This window comes from Trichoderma virens, assembly GCF_000170995.1.
Source record: "Trichoderma virens Gv29-8 chromosome Unknown TRIVIscaffold_89, whole genome shotgun sequence".
In the NCBI taxonomy this organism is placed as follows: domain Eukaryota; kingdom Fungi; phylum Ascomycota; class Sordariomycetes; order Hypocreales; family Hypocreaceae; genus Trichoderma; species Trichoderma virens.
Window position 1 is genome coordinate 1,082,136 of NW_014013660.1, and position 20,828 is coordinate 1,102,963.

The 20,828-nt window shown below is 48.1% G+C and overlaps 6 protein-coding genes across 6 annotated transcripts; 3 read left to right on the forward strand and 3 right to left on the reverse strand.

The window, feature by feature from the left end:
• Positions 1–519: 519 nt before the first annotated feature.
• Positions 520–2,193, reverse strand: TRIVIDRAFT_232093 (uncharacterized protein; the record flags this gene model as incomplete). The annotated part of the gene is made up of 4 exons (XM_014095952.1): positions 520–1,300; positions 1,357–1,542; positions 1,601–1,973; positions 2,038–2,193. The coding sequence occupies 4 exons, from the start codon at positions 2,191–2,193 to the stop codon at positions 900–902; spliced, it is 1,116 nt and encodes a 371-aa protein (XP_013951427.1).
• A 1,897-nt stretch (positions 2,194–4,090) lies between these two features.
• Positions 4,091–5,572, forward strand: TRIVIDRAFT_88473 (uncharacterized protein; the record flags this gene model as incomplete). Its single annotated transcript, XM_014095953.1, has 2 exons — positions 4,091–4,393; positions 4,455–5,572. 2 exons carry the CDS (start codon positions 4,169–4,171, stop codon positions 5,484–5,486), a joined length of 1,257 nt encoding a protein of 418 aa, XP_013951428.1.
• Positions 4,874–6,475, reverse strand: TRIVIDRAFT_173780 (uncharacterized protein; the record flags this gene model as incomplete). The annotated part of the gene is made up of 2 exons (XM_014095954.1): positions 4,874–6,046; positions 6,110–6,475. 2 exons carry the CDS (start codon positions 6,132–6,134, stop codon positions 5,589–5,591), a joined length of 483 nt encoding a protein of 160 aa, XP_013951429.1.
• A 1,311-nt stretch (positions 6,476–7,786) lies between these two features.
• On the forward strand, positions 7,787–13,147 carry TRIVIDRAFT_20101 (polyketide synthase,putative; the record flags this gene model as incomplete). The annotated part of the gene is made up of 2 exons (XM_014095955.1): positions 7,787–11,426; positions 11,562–13,147. Coding segments are annotated over 2 exons (5,226 nt in total), but the record flags the coding sequence as incomplete, so codon positions are not given.
• A 2,605-nt stretch (positions 13,148–15,752) lies between these two features.
• TRIVIDRAFT_66182 (uncharacterized protein) lies at positions 15,753–16,870 on the forward strand (the record flags this gene model as incomplete). Its single annotated transcript, XM_014095956.1, has 2 exons — positions 15,753–15,795; positions 15,876–16,870. The coding sequence occupies 2 exons, from the start codon at positions 15,753–15,755 to the stop codon at positions 16,868–16,870; spliced, it is 1,038 nt and encodes a 345-aa protein (XP_013951431.1).
• Positions 16,871–18,168: 1,298 nt separating this feature from the next.
• TRIVIDRAFT_66183 (uncharacterized protein) lies at positions 18,169–20,814 on the reverse strand (the record flags this gene model as incomplete). Its single annotated transcript, XM_014095957.1, has 2 exons — positions 18,169–20,430; positions 20,596–20,814. 2 exons carry the CDS (start codon positions 20,812–20,814, stop codon positions 18,169–18,171), a joined length of 2,481 nt encoding a protein of 826 aa, XP_013951432.1.
• Between the last annotated feature and the right edge of the window lie 14 nt (positions 20,815–20,828).

Below are 20,828 nucleotides of genomic sequence, written 5' to 3' on the forward strand. Positions count from 1 at the left end.
ATGATTGTTTTATGTATTTTCTTATGTGACGATGGAATCACGGCTTCGTAATTACTCAAGTGTTAAACAAGGTCTTAGTTTCTTTCATGGACCTCCACTAAACTGCATGACAGTACGCATATGCTCTGTGCTGCTAGAAGAGGTTTTGCTGCAATGGCGCAAAGCTAGAGTACTGTTAATGCTAGATATATGAATCGAAATGCATATATGAAGATTCTGCGCATCATCGCATAAGTGAAAAGATTGGGTACGACCCAGCATTATTTGGGCAGGGTGTACAGCTAGCTTCCTGTATACTCGGTAACAGCACATAGCCTGCTGTTTATTTTGGAGCATCAACTCGTCACACGGTGAGTAGTATGCTCTATCAATTAGAAGAAAGCCTAGCCAAAGAAATGACGCCGAATGTAATCCTTGGATCTACTCATCTGGGAGTACAATGCCAGATATTGTGCATTTTTGTGCATTCTTGGTTCGTATTGGACGCTTTTGAATACTATACTCCGCCATGTAAGCTCTCAAGGATATATGGTCTATTCGGTTAGCCTACCTGGAGAAACCGGATCTATCTGGGGAAATTTAATCAACCTTAGGAGCCTTGCTCACTATATGCTTGTTTCTTAGCTCTGAATGCACTTATTGCACTTTTGTAAACCCTATCCAAGGTGCCAAGGTACTCCACTGGACTTATCTCCACCTCTTATTTGGCCATGATCCATCGGGCTCAATCACATAACAGCCAGTGGATACAGAATACCCACGTGGAGTGCAATCATGGCCCACGAGCCGCTTATATGTGCGATCGTTTGTACGCGACCAAGCTTGCCAAGGTCTTTTACGAGTTCATATACGAGTACAATGACGAACGCTAATCAAACGTTGTATTCATTATCAAGTTTTTAATAAGCATAAGCATGTTGAACCGTAATAGTAGCCCCAGCATCGGCATCTGTTTGTATCGTCTGCGTCGTTTGCGTCGTCTGAGCCGTTTCTGTAGGCTTTATTGGTTTGTCATCGCGGTCTTCAAAACTAACTCTGTACGATTTAGATTGGTAGATATTGAAAGCTCGGTCATCGAGTGATTCGAGTTCAATGCCTCTACCACTCCGGTGTGCCAATCGTCCGAATCCCCCAGAGCCCGTCCCATGTTTTGACTCATATTCGGATTTGGCCTTTGTGCTCTGGGCATGACTACCGCCAACGAGCCATAGATAGAGCGGCCCGAGAGTGGGAATGCAAGCAGCGATGTTGATGGAGGCCAGCTCCACACAAGACCAAATAACTAGAGGAACAGTATCATCTGTATACAAGTCAGTCTTTGTTTAGTATGTTGGGGGTAATCATTGGAAGAATTACAAGTGAAGTCTTGGTGCGAACCCAAGGTCCAAGTATAATAGATTTTGAGACAGGAACAAACAGTGGCAAAGAAACCCATGCTCAGGGCAACGCCAATAGTAATCTTCTCTTTGAGGCCCATCTGGAGCTTCCTGAGGTAAAACCAAGGCAGGACGGCAAAGCAAAAGTCCGTAAGGGCGCCAGTAGCTAGGAATCATGTCAGTCTAGAACTTCAAAAACGTAATAAGCATGAGTCGGTACGAACTGCCAGTGAGAAATCCCCAGTCAATAATAACTCTTGAGTCCCAGCATTTGCCTCCCTCAATCGTATGATCCCATTGAAATGCCACCGGCTGACATTGGACCAAAATCAAGATGGCGTCAACATAGAAACAGATGGCATTGGCGGCAACAAATGTCCACAAAAACCATTGTAATTTCTTGCCGGGGAAAATACGTTGTAACAGGTATGCGATAGAGGCTTTGCCGGAGGGGAATGAGATGATGGCGAAAAATTGGCCGATAACTTCTGCTTCAGTCGCCGAGGTAACTTGCGCTTCCGTCAAGGTCGCGCTGCGTTTACCATAACCTCGGTTGATTGAGACGAACATGCACACATTGTAGCCCAGAATAATAAACTATTATGACGAAGTCAGTTGACATTAACGAAGCATACTGCGCTGAGCGGCGCTCGCTACATACCCAAGTAATGACTATGAGACTATCGTCCCATCCAAAATGTGGTCTGATAACGGTACGAGTTAAAACACGAGTAAAGACGAGGATGCCTCCGACGGCTAATGTGGCGATGATAACTGCGAGACAAAGAGGACCTTTGTCGCCGCCTACCTCCGCCATGATGGAGCGCGATTATACACCAAAAAAACAAAAAAAGACAAAAAACAAAAAAAAGGGACGAAATGGCTTGTACAGTCGAAGCACTAGCCGAGGATAGAGTTAAGACTGATAGTAGAGAAATAAAAGAAAATAAGAAAAAAAATAAGAAAAAAATGGCCGCGTGAGATGATGAGTCTAAAATTGGGAGTGATCAGAGGTAAGCAGGCTCTTAGCCTATTCATTGCATGCAGCAGTTCGCATCCTTGACACTGTTCGCATTGTGGGTTAACAAAGATCGATCAGGATCTCTACACATGCGGCCTTCTCCCCACCACACGGCTGAATATAGAGGGCATCACACCATTAAGCCCCCGTAGACAGGGACGAACGCCGTTTCAACGTAACACAGTACATGAATATCAGCCAATACTACATAGAGATCAGGAAAAACGACACATCTTTGTCTATCGGGAGGTCCAAGTCGTACTGTAAATCGCCAAGGCCCCCCGGAGATGCGATTTGGCATGCCTGTTTCCATGGTGGAAGGTAGTAGCAATTGTGGCCCATGTGTGAGTAGTAGTTTTACAGTAGATGCGACATGTGGACCACGGAGCAGGGCATGCCGAAGTGTCCCTCCAGGTAGTATTATGCTTTCATTCTGCTCTGGGATAATATGACATGGGCCTGGGGTGACATCAGCTGGTCACCCTCTTAACCTCGTTACTCCAACGTCGTATTATGGAAGAAAGTAGGAGCTCGGATTACTCCGTAGGGGGTCAATAGTGGCCAAGGATGTTCCGCACTCCATACATCAATATGCGAGTAGAATTAAGCCAGTAAATCCCTCTACGACTCCAGACGGGCAACCATGTCAGCATACTTATGTATGTGCATTGTCGTTCTGTGGATGAAAGAAGATCGACATCTCTCACACCATTTTCTTCTTAGCGGCAAAGGGACAGCATGACGTATCTGGGGAAGCAAAATACTATCGCATTGACATTGCTACGATCACGCAGGGAAAGCTCATGTTGGATGTGCTTAGTATCGGCACTTCTATTCAGCCGAGCTGAAAATGAAAAGTTTTTCCAACTGCATAGGCCTTGTGAAAAGGGGCTCCTTGATCCTGGCAATAATATCATACTGTACCTATTGCATACTGGTATGTACATGCATTAGGCTCCTCGATAAGATATTACTAAAGATTCGCCTTCACTTGTACCAATCTAGTCTCTTACTCTGTATTTGATTAGATAGTGGAGCTTGGCGTCTTATTTTGGCCCGGCTGCAAATCTCGTCCCGTCTCGTCCCGTCTTACTAGTATTAAGACAGGTGCTCCTTGATTGACCGGGCTGTCTACATGAAACGCCGTTTCCCACACCAACGTGGGAAATTTTGTTACGGGATGAGAATCGGAGAGTTGAGTTCGGGGAAAAAAAAGAAAGAAAAGAAAAGGAAAGAAAAGAATAGAAACAGCACCTGCTTAATCGAGTCTGCGCAATGCCGGCTTGTAGATATGGGCATCACCGAGCCCGACGAATCCCGGTCCGCGATCGGGCTTGGCCTGCTTCAGCTGCCAAGGTGAAGCCGCTTTGCCGCGGAAGGATTTCCCTCCTGCTCCGCACAGTATCAGGTGACTCATGAGACACCTTTCAACGGCATTCCATCTTTAGCGCGCAGGGATATATCTGACCGGGAAGTGGCTCTCGTATCCGCAAGTGATTAAGTTAAACCCAGAGTAGGCGTCCCATCCCAAATGAGCCAAGCTGTCTGCTTGGGCATCGACAAGGTGATGGCAGATCGTCCATGGCAGATATGGATTAGATCGCCAAAGCTCAGTAAACGTGGCAGCTGTTGTTTGTGATATGTGACTGCCAAGCAGACCCAGGACACGTCCCTTCAAGAGCTGCCTTCGCTCATCTTGCATACAATTCTACTGTGCGTACGAGTGTTGTGAGACATTGCATTATTCCATAATTGAGGAACTGTTGTGACCATGTCTTCATTGGTATCATTGGCAGAGGAGCTGCTAGCCCAGGCAAAAGAAATTGAGCAACTGCTTAAGGAAAACAATCTCCCATCCACATCTTTCGACAAAGACACTCTCGAGCTACTGCCGGACAATGCCCAAAAGCTACGATGGGACCTTCTTGATACTAGCCACACCATTACCCAACTCCTCAGAGGTGCTAGACTCTCTGGACTCGATATAGCTTTTGGGGTACTGTTTTCTCATATTCCATTTATAATTGAAGGTCAATGCTGATCCATATGGGAAACAGTGGACGGACCAACTTATCCTGCGTATAATATGGCGATATAAACTAGCTTCCGCTATACCCATTGATGGTACTGCAACATACGCTGAGATATCCGCCACCAGTGGGCTAGGAAGATCTCTCGTTACGCGAACAATTCGATCAGCTATGACGTTGAACATATTCGACGAACCGGTGCCAGGTCAAATTTGCCATACTGCCATATCCCGGCTGCTAGCTGCGGATGATGGCTACTACAGCGCCATAGGTCTTCAACTCGAGGATATTGGCCCTGCGAGTTTGAAGCTGATTGAAGCCTGGGAGAAATTTGGCGACGATGCTGGAGAGCCTGATCAGAGTGCTTTCAGTCTGCAGAACGGTGGACGATCTCTATTCACCGTTTTGGCTGAGGAGCCGGAACGTGCTAATCGCTTCGACGGGGCGATGAAATACTGCGTCGAAGATAAAGACTTCAACTTCTTTGACATTGTCAATGGATTCGACTGGTCTACACTAGATAAACCCGGCGCTCGATTGGTTGACCTTGGAGGTGGATATGGGCAAATTTCTCAGGCCTTGGCCAAACAGACTCAAAATCTGTCTTTCACAATCCACGATCTTCCACATGTTGTGGAGAAGGGTCGAAAAATGCTCCCATCTGAGTTCAGAGAACGAATCTCTTTCAAGGAGCAAAACTTCATGGAAACCCAGTCATCAGAAAACCCTCCAGACGCATATTTAATCAGCAGATGTCTTCATAACTGGAGTGATCACCACAGCGCGATCATCCTACGTGCTCTCATCCCGGGCTTGCGAAAGGGCTCCAAGATCCTAATTTGGGATTCCGTCTTGGAGGATAGACCGGTCAAGAAATTATCCGGCAAGTTCAATTTTCAGCAGGATTTTATCATGGCAACAATCTCAAATGGAAAGGATAGATCAGCGGAAGAATTTAGACGAGTCCTGGAGCTAAGCGATTCTCGCTTCACTATGGAAGGAGTACGAAGACCAGAGGGATGTAAGCTCGCTATGGTTGAAGTTACATGGAACCCCTAGTATTAGTCGCTACAATAGTCAGGAGCCACGACCTTCGTGTCATTACTAGCATGAATAGTATGTATTATAGCAACGCTATTCTCTTTGACTCCTTAAGCTGCCTCAATCATCCTTGGGCGGAGCAAGGGTGCCGAATAAGTCATACTCGCTGAACTCAAGCCTGGGTGCAACGCCCTCCAGCTTCCAGACCCCGTCAATCTTTTTGTACCAATGGGTTGTGACACCGTGGGCATGCCCTTTGTTTGTCACTTCAGCCAGCGTCTCGTCGGCATATCGTTGATGGGCCACTCGGATTTGATGCGCGACGCGAACGCTTCCGTCACTCAGGAGCTCCCATTGTGCTCCACCAAGGAAATGCTGCGTCTTCAATCGCTTGTCTCCGATCACGCCAATAAGAATAGTCGAGTATTCTTCTGGAGTTAGATTCTCGTGTAGTACCCCACGGAGACTACGAAAGTCTAGGCGGACCGAGGGGGCAAGGCATTCTCTCAGACGGCCCCAGTCCTTAGTGTCGTAGCTCTCTGCCCATTCAAAGGCCACATTGCGGATGCTAAGATAGTCTAGATCCACACTCATCAGCATTGAATAAGCTTGTCGGTGAGGTGAAACGGGGTGATTTGTACCTGAAAGGGGAATATCGGTAGACATTTTGTCCGGCGGGTGAGTAGTCGAATAGCGAAGAGTCTTCGTTTTGCAATTGGCATGTGCGAATTGTGTTCAACATGCCGTTATATACAGAGAGGTTTCATGAGTGTCCAACGGTTGAGGGGATTTCAGAAGATCCCGGGTAAGGTGGAGGGTTGCCCCGATGCAGCGTCTGCATCGGAGCGGGTTAGGATTGACTGGGATTCAGCTCCTCCAGTTGGCTCCCCCCGGTTTCGCTTGGGTTGTTACGACGTCTAGTGTCTGGCATATGTCGCTGCTACAGTATGCAACTGCTAATGAGCATTACATGCTATTCATCACGAACCGAGGTTCCCGGTACCGAGACGACCGCTAGTACTATCACACGGCCTGTACTTCATTTCAAATGCTCGTCTTAGCTCGCCTTATAAGTGCCGTGTTAGCATACTTGTATCACTTAGCACCAATACAGTAACGGCACGGAGCGACCCTCGGTGGAACCGACTGGCGCTGATATCAGCGACAGGTGGTATTGCATACAAGTCGGTTCAGTTGGCTAGCACAACCCGCAGACAAAAGTACTAGCCAGGTGTAACCCGTGTCTTAAGATGTCAAAGTCTTGTGGCACCACCACCTGGCGCCAGGGGCAATGTCAGCACGATCGGTACTCAACTGCAAGCCCCCCCACCTTGAAGAAATCGTGTCTTATCAAAATGATCCATCTCCATACATTGCCGGACTAATGGTTGGTATTCAGGGCTAATTGGTTAACACGGGGCTAGTAGAGACTAGGTTCCTGGTCCATGTATGATATACTTCAGCGCTGATCAGCACCCTGTATCTCAGGAAAAGATAGGATGAAAACCCGAGAAAAGACAGCACAGTGCTCGTAAAGTAGCGCCGTTGAACAATCCCACCTTGTAACGGTCGATTGACCGGGGGTTGAATCTACATGGCCCACATCGACCACTTTCGCCGTTTGAGAAGTATGCAATACCACCTGTCGCTGATATCAGCGCCATGTGTAGCTGAAGGAATTTTCGGTCTTCAGCCTGTGAAATAATGTGATTTGCTAAATTAGCGGCCGAATTGCGGTCAGTTTTTACATTCCTACATGACTATGGAGTCCAAAAAATGACCGATGAAGAAGTGTTACTTCCCCTTTTCAGGTAAGAGACCGCCGATCTCAAGACTCGTTTAATGACCGGCCGCCTTACAGGAGATTCATTCAACCCGGATATAAACTGGATATGAAATCATCCTAGGTGGCAGCCTGATGAAAAGACAGGCAAGCTTGTCTATTTATTGTTTGTGCCACATTGTCTCCTTTATTGTTATTGTATAGTTAATGTATAGGCCTTCAGTGCGAAGTATGATGTCGAGTATCTGATATCCTCAGCCCCCAAGCCCTCTTTCCGGTACGTATGCCAGCATTCATCATTTAAGTTATTATTTGGCTAATACCTTACAAGGATTTTGGAATAACCTCTCGAATAACGAGCTGCCCCACGCCATTCTGACTTGGGTTGCCCGCAGAAATGGCCGTTCACGACGGGATGGGCCATGGCTCGTCCACACAAGGCATGGATAATGCCTGGAGGAACAAGAATTGGAACGATGCAACAGAGGGTGGAAACTCAGATATGGATACATCTCTACCATACTCTGAAGACACAGCTGTTGCCGTAACGGGAATGGCATGCAAGTTCGCCGGAGCTGAATCTCTAGAGCAACTTTGGCAAATCCTCGAAACAGGAACGTCACTATACCGTGATCTCCCCAAGGACCGTTTTCCAGATTATCGCTTTGCACGACGATCATATGAAAGGCCATTCAAGGCCAATACGATTGATGATGTAGATGCTTTCGATAACAAGTTCTTCAAAGTTACAAGCCGTGAGGCCACCTTCATGGATCCTCAACAGAGACTAGGGCTCCAGGTCACATACCAGGCGCTCGAGTCAGCCGGCTACTTCAGTCGAGATACCTACACAACAGGGACGGAGCGGGACATTGGCTGCTACTTTGCCACATGCACAAATGAGTATGCTGAGAATGTGGCTACCCATTCACCATCTGCATTCTCGCTTACCGGATCAATCCGGCCATTCATTGCAGGAAAGATCAGCCATCACTTTGGTTGGACCGGCCCTGCGATCATGTATGATACAGCTTGTGCAGCATCAGGTACTGCTATCCATCAAGCCTGCCAAGCCGTTGCAACCGGAGACTGCAACGCTGCCATTGCAGGGGCCACGAACATCTTTGTCAGCCCTGATACCTTCCAGAACCTAGCCGCTGGTCAATTCACCAGTCCAACAGGGGCATCCAAGTCATTCGATGCTGCAGCCGACGGATATTGTCGAGGAGAGGGCGTAGCTGTTGTTGTGCTGAAGAAACTCTCTGCTGCCATTCGCGATGGTGACCCTATCATGGGAGTTATCGCTGCTACTGGTGTTAACCAAAATGCAAACGAACATTCTATCACAGTGCCTCATGGTCCTACCCAGATGGGCCTTTACCGAAAGGTACTACGACGTGCCGGCATGCATGCTGACGACGTTTCGTACGTCGAGGCTCATGGAACTGGCACCGCCCTCGGAGACCCAATCGAGTCTCGAAGTATACGAGGCGTATTCGGCAACCATTCTCGCCCTCATGGCGATAAAACTTATTTGGGCTCATTAAAGAGTAATATTGGCCATACAGAAGCTACTTCTGGATTATCCGGACTCATCAAGGTCCTGTTAATGATGCAAAAGGGAATGATTCCACCACAGGCATTGTTGAAAAATCTTAACCCAGCCATTGGGCCATTGGAGCCGAGCGGAATGGCCATTGCTACAAGCAAAGTTCCTTGGACCGCTCAATTCAAAGCGGCATGCATAAACAATTATGGCGCGTCGGGAACCAATGCAGCGATGATTGTTGCTCAACCACCAAACATCAAGAGTCGGTCTTCATCCACATCGATTGCAACCTATCCCGTGTCAATCACGGCTTTCAGTCCTTCAAGCTTGGCAGCATATTGTTCTGAGTTGCTGAGTTTCATAGATCAATCAGACTCAGCCAGTAACGATTTGGCATTGGGCATTTCTTACCACTTGTGGCGCCGCAGGAACCCCAGTTTGCCATACACTGCATGCGCAACCATTTCATCGCTCCAAGGGCTCAAAGATTTTCTCTTATCTACAATGTCTACAAAGCCTCTCAAGAGTGAAAACAGTCAGCAGCCAGTGGTCTTGTATTTCGGTGGGCAGACCGGCAAGATGGCCACTGTCCCTCGGTCTTTCTATGACTCTTCTGCAATCTTCCGAAAGCATCTGGATGACTGCGATGCCACACTACGTGCTTTAGGATCTCAGAGTATCTTCCCCGATATTTTTGAGCCTGGTCCGCATGAAGATACTGTTCTCCTCCACTCAATATTATTCAGTGCGCAGTACGCGAGCGCTATGGCTTGGATAGATTGTGGGCTTCAGCCAGCTCGGCTTGTTGGCCACAGCTTTGGTCAACTCACAGCTCTCTGTGTATCAGGAGTATTATCACTTCATGAAAGCTTGAAGCTGATTATTGGACGTGCACGCTTGATCAAAGAGCATTGGGGAGATGACTCTGGATCGATGATCGCAATCGAAGCGGATTTGGATACGGTGAAGAGTCTTCTGACGAAGCATGCAAATCTTAACCTCGATATTGCTTGCTACAACGGACCACAGAGCTTTGTTATCGCAGGCAGCACCCCTTCAGTTGACGCTCTAGAGGCTTCCCTGAAGTCGGCGCCACAAACGTTCCAGGCGAAACGCCTGCGAGTCACAAATGCCTTCCACTCGTCCTTGACAGAAACCCTACTCGAGCCTCTTCAAGATATTGCTGAACAATTAAACTTTCAGGCTCCAAAGATCCCTCTGGAGACTTGCTCCGAATATAGCACTTGGCAAACAGCCACCCCAGCCCTCATCGCGTCACACATGAGGGATCCAGTATACTTCCATCAGGCGGTAGAAAGGATTGCGGAACACCTTGGCCCCTGTACATGGCTTGAGGCAGGCTCGGGCTTCGGCGCGCCTATGGTACGGCGAGCTCTTGGAACTCGAGCATCCGCAAACAATATCAAGTCTCTGAGTGTAGATTCCGCTTCATCCATAGAGCCTTTAGCTGAACTCACAGCGCAGCTTTGGGAGCTTGGTCTGGCAATTCAGTATTGGCCATTCCACCACAGCCAACAGCAACAATATAAAATGCTGAATCTTCCTCCATATCAATTTGACAAAGCTCGTTTCTGGCTGGACTGGAAAGATCTGAGTCCGCCGGCAATTGAGATCCAAGTTCCGGTTTCAGAGCCGACAACGCTGCTACAATTAGTGCAGAAGTCCAATGATGGAGGCGAATTTTGCATTAATACTCATTCTGAGAGTTGGCAAATGATTTGCTCAGAAAACTACATCCTTGATGTTCAAATTTGCCCAATTTCTTCGGTATTGGAGTTGATCTCCAAAGCCATTAACACCCTACACAACTCTTCCCAACAAACAAGCTCAGTATATAATGTCGAATACTTGGCACAACAAAGTCCGATACCAGCCAAGTCAGACGACAACTTCAGTCTGATAATCACCAAAGCCAAGCATTCGCACTCTTGGAACTTTGTGATTACGAGCACTGGAAATGCCAGTCGAACGTACGTTTCCGGAAGCATGTCCACTCCTTCGGCGAGTAGTGAGAGAATCAGAACGGACTTTGCTCGCTTCCGAAGACTCATTGATACTACTCTCATTAAAAACCTCACGAATGATGACGAAGCGGATTCTGTCAAAGGAAAAGCTGTCTATAAGAGCTTTTTGAATGTGTTCCAGATTCCAAAATCTGGGCAGACAGTCAAGGAAGTGTCCGCCAAAGGCAACGAAGCCGCAGGCTATCTGGTCTCGTCGTTCAATAGCAAGTTTGAGGCCATTGAACATTTCATTCAAGTCCCTCTGCTCTGCTTAAATGGCTTACAAGATCTTCAAGACGATGAGATTTATGTCAATATGGCTTTAGGACAGGTCATATTTGATGACTCTCTTGACTTATCGCCTGGCAAGAACACTTCCTGGGCGGTATATCTCAAGTTTTTCGGGCTTGACGGCCCTGAGACTACATGCGATATCTTTATCTGCGATACACAAAGTGGTCGGTTATCTGCAGTTATCCTGGACGTAACATTCACTAGATTGCAGATTGGATCTCTACGACAGGCACTTGGTGGCCCTGTTACTATTACATCCCCACAGTCCAACAAGCGGACTACCATTACACCGCCTCAATCTAACCGGCGTATTGCGATTACGTCCCCTCAACAAAATAGACACATGACCATTACGGCTCCCCCATCCAACGGGTCTATTATGATTCCATCCCCTCAATCCACCCCGAGGCGTCACTCGGTGTCATCGGAGGACGTCATTGAAGACGTCGAACCCACTACAACACGGCCTGAAACTCCTGATTCTTCGGTCGATAACGAGTCTGTCTCATCACCAGACTTGCCGGATGTTTCTAAATCGCTGTTTGAGCTGCTTGGCCGCATTGCCGACGTAGATGTTGGCTCACTTCGCAGTGATATTTCGATTTTTGACCTGGGCATCGATTCCTTGATGGGAATGGAGGTCGCCGATGAGATCAGCAAAGTTTTCTCTATCAAGATCGGAGTGCGAGAATTTGAGAAGGCACATGATGTCGGCGCTCTTTGTAAACTGATAGCAGACCGATCAAGTGGCTTCTCTTGCAATTCGGAAGTTAGTTCAAGATCCCAGTCCAATGTTCCAGAGATGGCTGGGTCTATGAACACGTCGCTAATTTCCGTTACGTCTAGCATGAAGCCTTCTAGCCATGAAGATCAGTTCGCAAGTGCCTCTCACTTCCCCTCACATTCACGGTCAGCCAATGATCTATCCGGTGCTGCTCACAATGCCTTCAACCTCATCCGTGAAGAATTCGACATCATTGCCCAAGAAACAGGGTGTGACAGGTTCTTCTCAGAGGTCCACCCTTCCCAAGCGGGCTTGATCGTTGCCTATATAACTGAGGCATTTGCTAAGCTTGGGTGTGACATTTCCACCATCAACGCTGGCGAGAAGATTCCGAATATACCCCACTTGCCAAGAAATGATAAGCTTATGGCTCGGTTAATGCGTGCCCTCCGTGATGATGGCCTCATCACTCAAGTTCACAATGATTGGGTTCGCACCTCTAAACGCGTGGCTATTCAACCATCATCTTCTGAGAGATATGACCAGATAATTGCTGAATTTCCACAATTTGCACCTGAAAACAAGCTACTGCACGTTGTTGGCGCCAAGTTGGGTGAGTGTCTCTCAGGCAAAGAAGATCCACTTGTATTGCTTTTTGGTAGCCCTGAAAAGCGCAAGTTGATGGCAGACCAGTACCTCCTCGCACCGATACAGTCATCTGTATCTCAGCAACTTGTGAGTTTTATCAGAAATTGCTTCGGTTCACAGCAATTGAGCAAGACTGTCCGAGTACTTGAAATCGGAGGAGGCACCTGTGGAACTACTCTGCCGGCAGTCAACGCGTTTGCCCAGCTTGGCATCTCTGTCGAGTATACTTTCACAGATATTTCATCTTCTTTTGTGACAGCAGCTAAATCCAAACTGCGAGAGCACACATTTGTCAAATTTAGAACCCTTGACATTACACAAGACCCTTCCACAGATATAAAGGGCTATTTCGACATGATTATTGCAACAAACGTTATGCATGCAACCCCTGACGTTTGCAAGAGCACATCAAACGCTCGGCAACTGCTACGCCCAGGTGGATTCTTCACTCTTGTGGAATACACTTGGAGGAATTACTATTTCCTTGATGTCATTTTTGGGCAGCTAGATGGATGGTGGCTATTCAACGATGGTAGAGACCATGCTATTATGGATGTGAGTGACTGGAAGAAAACTCTTCATCGAGCTGGATTCGAGGAGGTAGATTGGACAGAAGGGCAGACTGAGGAGTCAAAAATCTGCAGAATCATGTTAGCTTATTGAATCAGCAAGTTTGTAGTCGTATAATCTTTTGTAATTAATCCTTCGTAATTTCAGATAGTAATACAGCCAATGTTCGACGATATCACGGGTGATCCTTCTACCGCGTAACTCGGCTATGTGGCCTGTCAAAGATGGGTGTTATACTTCAGCTGATGTTAGTGATACTCAATTGTTGAGCTTTGAACAAGGCAAGGATCATATGCAACGATATCGCCATCCATTCATTGGTGCAGAGGTGCAGAGCTGCAATCTCAAAGAAGCCTCTAATACAACTTTAGACAAAGTTAATTCGCGAGTTACACGCCGACGGCGCATGCAGGTCCATCAGCACGGCTGTTGATCGTGATATACCGGCTGCAACAACACAATAGTTTGATGACATGACTTTGCCTAGCTCGTTCATGTAAGCCAGCCAGGGTAACATTCCCCCAACCGCCGTTCAGCTAATCGATTAGTGCCCTTTTTGTTTGCCTTCTACTTGGAGGCGCAGCCATGTATTACCCCAAATCGCCAATATAGGGAATTTCCCCCCTCTTTGGAAGACAGCCAACCGCGGCTTTTCGAATTTAGATCCGCGGAATTATCGTGGTGGCCTGAGCAGCCTCATCGCAGATCGGTGAAGGCGGATTGAAGAACGAGAGAAATCATGCTTTGATTTTTGAACTGATCCGTAAGTCCGGTCTAAGAGAAGCTACTTGGATGCCCTTGCACAATGCCGTCCAGCTAGTCATGCTTGTCCTAGGAGAAAATCGGACCAAAAAGTCTCCGTCGCACGAGACGAGTTGCTTTCCCCGAGAGCGGTCCGGCTAAATCTGATTGGTCGCACCCAAGTCCGCAAACCTCGTCAATCATACGAAATATTTCGGAAACAAGTGGCTAATCGTATCGTTCGGCGGTGTGCCGACTTGGCGAACTCGTTACTGGCTGGCCAAGACGTCTTGGCTGCATTTCCGGGAAGAAACGCCACGCTCATGTATCAGATGGATGGTTCATTTGGTGTAGAGAACAGAGATGAAGTTTGGAAAAAAACGCCAAGTGGCTTAAAAATTGAGCGCCGTTCGGCAAGGGCCCGGCAAGGAAGCTGGCTAGACTGCTTCTCCTCACTTTTTATGGAGTCGTGCCTCGGCTCAGATTTCTTAGTGTTTGGTGGCTGTCGACAACTTCCCCATGAGTCATGGATTGGTGATATCTTGCCTCCAATTAAGCCCAGTCAGCGGAACCAGGCGGCCGTCTGCCAGAACGCGGGGGTGGACCAATGTCGTTTAGCTGGAACGGTCAAGCCCGTTGAACCAACGAGTCAACGGAATTAAACTCTGAGATAGACAATTGTGTGAACGTGGCTTTTGTCTTGGACTCGTGTGGGGGAATGAGATGAGGTGAGGTTCAGCCCAAGGGTTTTCCCCACGCATCCACATTTCCGCAGTACGGGGTAAATTCCATAGGCGATCTGGCCAAGAGAACTTGTCTACGAAATTCATCAAGATGGGCTGCTTAGTCTACAATGCAACAACAATGTTGGGGAGCTAGTAACAACAATGCGCTTGCTTCGCTTCTTAGTCTCCTTGTTGTAAATTCTCAGCTTCACTTGACTCTCCAAGACACGATCATCTTGAATATGATGGAATTTTCACTCGTTGAACCTCTTTTGGCAAATTGGTGGCCTGCTCTCTGCCAGTAATTGGGGCGGGAACAAGCAAAGACCCAGACAAAAACAGGTTTCCGGCGTCACGCCCTTTACGCATCGCGACACAGGGCAATAAAAGGAAAAACGCTATTCCGTATACATGTATCCACGTAATGAATTTGATAACCCTAGGTTGCTTGCCTAAATCGCGGCCACCCTTGGGCTCTACTAGTCGGGCAAACTAATGGGGCCGCCTCGTTGGTAGATGTATGTACTCGTAGTCGAGAGGCGGAGTTTGTTGATATTTCCGTCTTAGTCTTCGTCTCGCATCTTGTTCCCGCTGCGTGACTTGTCTCGCACCAACTCGTACTTCGTACTGCCGTTGTTAGGGCTAGCGACAAACCGTCATGCAACCCGGAGAGATGGCCTAAATTATCGTTAGACTGCGGGGGAAGATGGAGGCGAGGGGGCCAAGGTGGGCACTTGTCCGGGGTAAAGAAGAAAGACAAAAGTGGATTTTGTTGCGAAAAGTTGCCTCGAAAGGGCGGCTGGCCGATAGAGCCGTTTCAAGCCCAAAGTCAGCCACCTGATGGTAGGGGGTAGATAGTCGACGCAACTCTTGTCAACTATCGAAAACAACCGATCCAATGCCACCAGTGTAGATTCAAAGCTGGGGGCGTCTATTTCTGAGAAGGGGGGGCGGGCAGGGTTGGATCCCGTACCGGAGTGTGCGAAGCCTCCGACAGGGTCTGACCGTATGTTCAAAGTAGTAGCATTATGTGCTGATGCTTGTATGCATGACTACGAGGATGACTACGAGGATGTTGCCGGTGTCCTGCAGGCAAGTATATAGTCTCGTGTGCTTTCCTCTTGTGACGATCACCTCTTACCTTCTTCTTTATTCAAGCGCCTAATTGGCTTTGATATACGCAGCACAGGTGCAACATCAAGTTACTGCTACACAGGACAAACATCATGGCGCCAACTGAGCAGCTAAACCGGCTTCATACCCATGACTGTAAGCATTGTCCTTCCTCTCTTATCTTTGAGTCCAGCATCCTTGTCAACTCCAGTACAGTGAGCTGACAACCAATGCAGTAGAGCTGGGAACCACTGATGCCGTCCAAAAACACATCACCCGTAATGTTGTCCCCCCAAGACGCGTATCGCAGCGCCGACTCGACTTTGAGCACCGGCGTCCTCGCTGGGTGCGCGAGTGCATAGCTGAAGCCACTGGAGTCTTCATGTATGTGCTGCCCGGCATTGGCGCCATCGCCTCCTTCACAGTCAATGCCACAAACCCCGTCGGCTCCACTGCCTTTGGCAGTCTATTCTCCATTGGCTTTGCCTTTGCATTGGGTATCGCCTTTGCCATCATCACTTGTGCGCCGACCTCGGGTGGCCACTTCAGTCCGGCTGTTACCATCTGCCTCTGTATTTGGCAAGGCTTCCCTCTCAAGAAGGTCCCGCACTACATCTTAAGTCAGCTTTTCGGAGGTTTCATCGCTGCTCTGGTGCTCATGGGCATCTACCACCAGCAACTCGAAGAGATGAAGGAAGTGTTGCTTGCTGCCGGCAAACCTCTAGTGGCCAATGGCGCTCCGGCGAGCGTGTTATGTTCGTTTCCCAACCCCGGCCAATCAATGGGATATGTATTCATGACCGAATTCTTCTGTGATTGCTTCGTCGGTCTTATCATCTGGGCCTGCCTCGACCCCGCTAATCCCTTCGTCTCCCCATCTCTCGCCCCTCTTCTCATTGGACTGGCTTATGGTGCCATGGCATGGGCTTTTGGAGCTAACACGCTCACCATGAACATGGCTCGAGACTTTGGTCCCAGAGTCGTTGCCGCTATCTTCTATGGCAGGGAAGCTTTCTCTTATATGAATTACGCTGCTATTGGAATCTTTACCAGTATTCCAGCCACACTGATCTCCAGTGCCTTTTATGAGTTTGTTATGCGAGACAGCTTGAGCGTCATTGGAACCGGCCATGCCGTTCATGCGGACGGAGATGAGGCTTTGGTGCGGCACATTACTAGAACTACTACTGTCGAGGGTATGGAGGAGAGGTCAGGCGAATATAAATCTTAAAGTACATGTAGCTACATGAAAAATGAATGGCATATACTCAAATAGTTTCTTAAAATAAAACTACTACATATTCAGCATATTATCTTGTCTTTGAAAAAAGATGTGACAGTGCCTTGCATAAAATTAAATAAACTGTCTTCTCAGCCTGGAGTCTTAATGCAACTAAACTTCCTAGTGCCGTTATTGCGTACAGGTGACATGGTGATATAACTTTACATACGATCCATATTCAACAAGTCTTTTCACAACATCCCAACGACGTCGTCTATTCTCTATGCTTATTCATCTAGTCTATCGCAAGGAAATAGGTTTCTTACTAAGGAAACCCCCACCCTTTTTATGTAGTTATGGTTTGATTTGACGATCTGCCGTACCTGCATTTCTGATTATTAAACATGGATTCTAGCATCTCAGGGTTTACATCAAACAAGGACTAGGCTGGGCTTGGCCACGCGCGATACTACTTCAAGACGCGCTGTTTGTCAAGAGGTTTTGCCGACGTAGGAAAAAAAGAACTTTCCTATTGCAGTTTGATCTGGTTCGACGAGACTTCAAAGCTTCTCAGGTTCTTATCTTACTAAGCCAAGCCCAAGCGCTCATGCGAAGATATTCACTCTGGCAGCTGTATGAAAGTACCGGCCAAATAAATATTCTCAAGTATACAGATTTGGAAGCTCCGTGTCGGTATTGGGGCTTATTAATGTGACCGCATTCATTAATAACTTCCACAATAAAGCAGGCTATACTACGAGATTGAGTGCATGTATGTACAGTGCAGAGAAGTAAGTCATAGATGAGCCAGTATTGTGAAAGATGGTAATGTAAACGGACATGGCTTCGCATGATTTGTTATCTTAAATTAAATTTAAATGTCGTGACTTCATGAGCTTCCTATCTGTTATAAAATGATGCTCTATAGATCAGTTACCCACTACCTAATCCACAAAATCCACAGCCGCTGTTTGAAGCTACATCGCTACCTACACAAAAGAAAGCTGGCGTATTACGCCCATAGGAAATTGGATGTATACAGGTACCTGAGTTAATGCTTATCAGCAGGGTACTTGGTCCGTAGTCTGAATATACCGGATTGATTGAACCCATACGGAGCAATGTTGATACCCGTTCTTCCATTCCTTCCAGATCTCGAGGGGTGTTGATAGGTAGCATATTAGCACATTTGCAGAAGGAAAATAGGGCCTTAGCCATTTTGGAGGCATCACACATATTCAACAACACAACTCAGCTCACCGAACATCAGAGATACCACGTGGAGCTCATCCTTGTCCGAAAGATTCTCAACCGAGAATAATGAGCTTCATCTGTGGCCTAGCAGCAAAAAACTCCGTGGTACGAACTCGGATCCTTAGGTCTACACGGTAGGCCATATTTCCGACCCACTCAATGAGCATCACATTAGTGTACTTGTGTCCCCAGTGTTGCACCTTGATCCAGTTTCGCTGGAGGTGTGTGGTCGTTGAGATCGTTGAGCTATCTGGGACATCTTCATGCCGTGCCCAGTAACCGAGACCGTCGTAGTTCCGGGATTTGTCTGTGGGGTTTGTCTCTATGGCTAGGGCATAGAACACGAGTAGTTGTTTTAATTGGTTCACGAGAAGGGGACTGCCTCCGCGTAGCTGCATGGCGATTGCTTGCCAAGTTGGACGACTCGGCTGAGGCAGATGCTGATGAGCGACGACTTCCCGGATTGGAGGACCAGGCTGGAGCGGCCGCTTCCACCTGAAAGTCGATTGGCGAAATTCGCCTGCGATGTAGTCCTGCTTGTCACCGAGCCTTGATTTGTTGATTATGCAGACGTCGACGTCCTTGTCTCCTAGAGAAAGTATTGATTCTCCTCCTATGCGGCGCATTGGCCGCCGCACCATCAATTGGTAGAACAGGATTCGTTCTTCATCCTGATCCACCCGCTCACTGATACCTGTTGGGAACCAAAATCCCCCCTGGTCCTTCCATCCTGCCCACGACCAGCTTGGGAATTCTTTACGACGCTTGGCTTGGCCATCATACATTACCCACTTGAGGGCTGTGCTGAAACTTCTCTTCGGCAAACCATAGAAAAAGTCTCCCACTAATGGTTTCATTGTCTGTTCAATGCCTTGGAACGCGAGAAGTGCATCTTTATCGTGAGTGAAATTTCTAGTGACATAGATCCCCAAGAGGCTCTGGTATTCGTCTAGTGTCTTCTTCACTGTCTCTTGGTCACTGTTTGGAGCGGCGCGATGCAGCCCTCGCGCATCTTCCAAGCCAAAGAAAAAGCCACCCACCGACAGTTTTATTGTCTGTTTAATACCTTGGAACGCGAGGAGTGCATCCTTGTTGTAAGTGAATTTTCTAGTGATGTAGTTATGCATAAGCTTCTTGTATTTGCTAAGAGTTTTCTGCGCCATTTCTTGATCTTTGTCTCTTGGGGCAGCGCGATGCAGCCCTCGCGCATCTTCCCACTCCCAGATCTGCGTCTTCTCTCTAGTTGTCTCCGTAAAGAGATCCGCCTCAAAGCTGTCTTCTCTCCAGAGCACGGATGGGCAGCGGAAGAAGCTAAAGTGTTCCGTCACCACTAGCAGGCGCTTCGACAGGATCTTCTCCTGGAATGTCCATCCCCTAGTGTCCCATGTTGAGTGAGATGAGACATAGTCCCAAGCATCTGCGATTGTTGCGACAACTTGCAGGTTCTCCCCAATCTGGAAGGGTTGGGGAGGGATTCTCTTCGGTGAATCGGATCGGACGCCGGGTATGGGATCATCCGCGGAACTTGCTGCGGCGTTGACGACAGTAAAGACCGCGCCGGAATAGATGACATCCATGTGTCTAATCTGCTCAGCTACAGAAGCCTGGTGATCGAATTTTGTGTTTAGATCCTCAGGGGAGTCCTGGTAGATGCAGAGCGCATCCACCCACAAATACCTCTCCCCCAACATCCGGCAAAGAGCCATTGCATCCTCGATTGTCGCAGGTATACCGTTCGGTAGGCCGCCTGGACGAGAGAAAGCCTTTTCGTTTGTCACCTTGAGCAGGACCTGCTTGGCGTTGCCCCAGACGTAGCTCAGGGCGACATAACGGCAGTTGGGAGAAGCCTTGATGACGCATCTTGCTTCTACGTCGATGACGCGGAGGGAGAGGCTGCTAATATCGACCCCGCCTGAAGATGATTGACACTTCCCTTTGTGATATTTGAGACAGCGATCGATCCATGACCGTATTAGCGGGATGTTTTGTCTGCAGGATGAGATTTGGCGGACGAAGAAGGCACTCCCTGGGTCCGATCTAGAGGAATCGAATCGGGCTAATTGAATCGAGTTAAATGCTTCTGGTTGGCGAGTGACCATTTCCATTCCATATTTCGGGATTCCGTACGGCTGTTCTTCCCCGGCCTCAGCTTCCGCAGCTGAAACATTCTCCATCTCCCTATAGGCGATGGCAAGTCGTCGGCCCAGAGTCCAACTAAGGTATGTCTTGGCACGGCCGTCATCGAATTTATCGTCCACCTCGGTCAGAACTTCAGACCAATTTCCGCGGTCTCTAACGTCAGGGCGCCGGAGAATCTGATTGGGACCCAAGGTTGGATCTGTAGCGAGAGTAAAGTGCTCGCCCAGATGGATTAATTTACCAATGATAATGCCGGAAGAGACAGAGTTATTAGATTTATCGAAGTGAAATACCTCGACGAGAATGCGACACAAGTCGCAGCTTTCAGTAGAATTCCTTACCTCGGCAACGTCCCAGTTGACGAGGTATCCCTCACCGTCCACCCCAAAGTCCAGCCAGCGGTTTGGGGTGGATGGTTTCAAATCGCCCACCACCTTGGTGCATATCTTGCAAAGATTGTTGCGTCTTTTAGCTAAAATATGATTCCGTCGATCCGAACCTTCACTTTCTTGCAGCGCCGCTGACACTTCGTCACTACACGGAGTTGGGCGGGTAGACATGTCTGCGGCTGGGC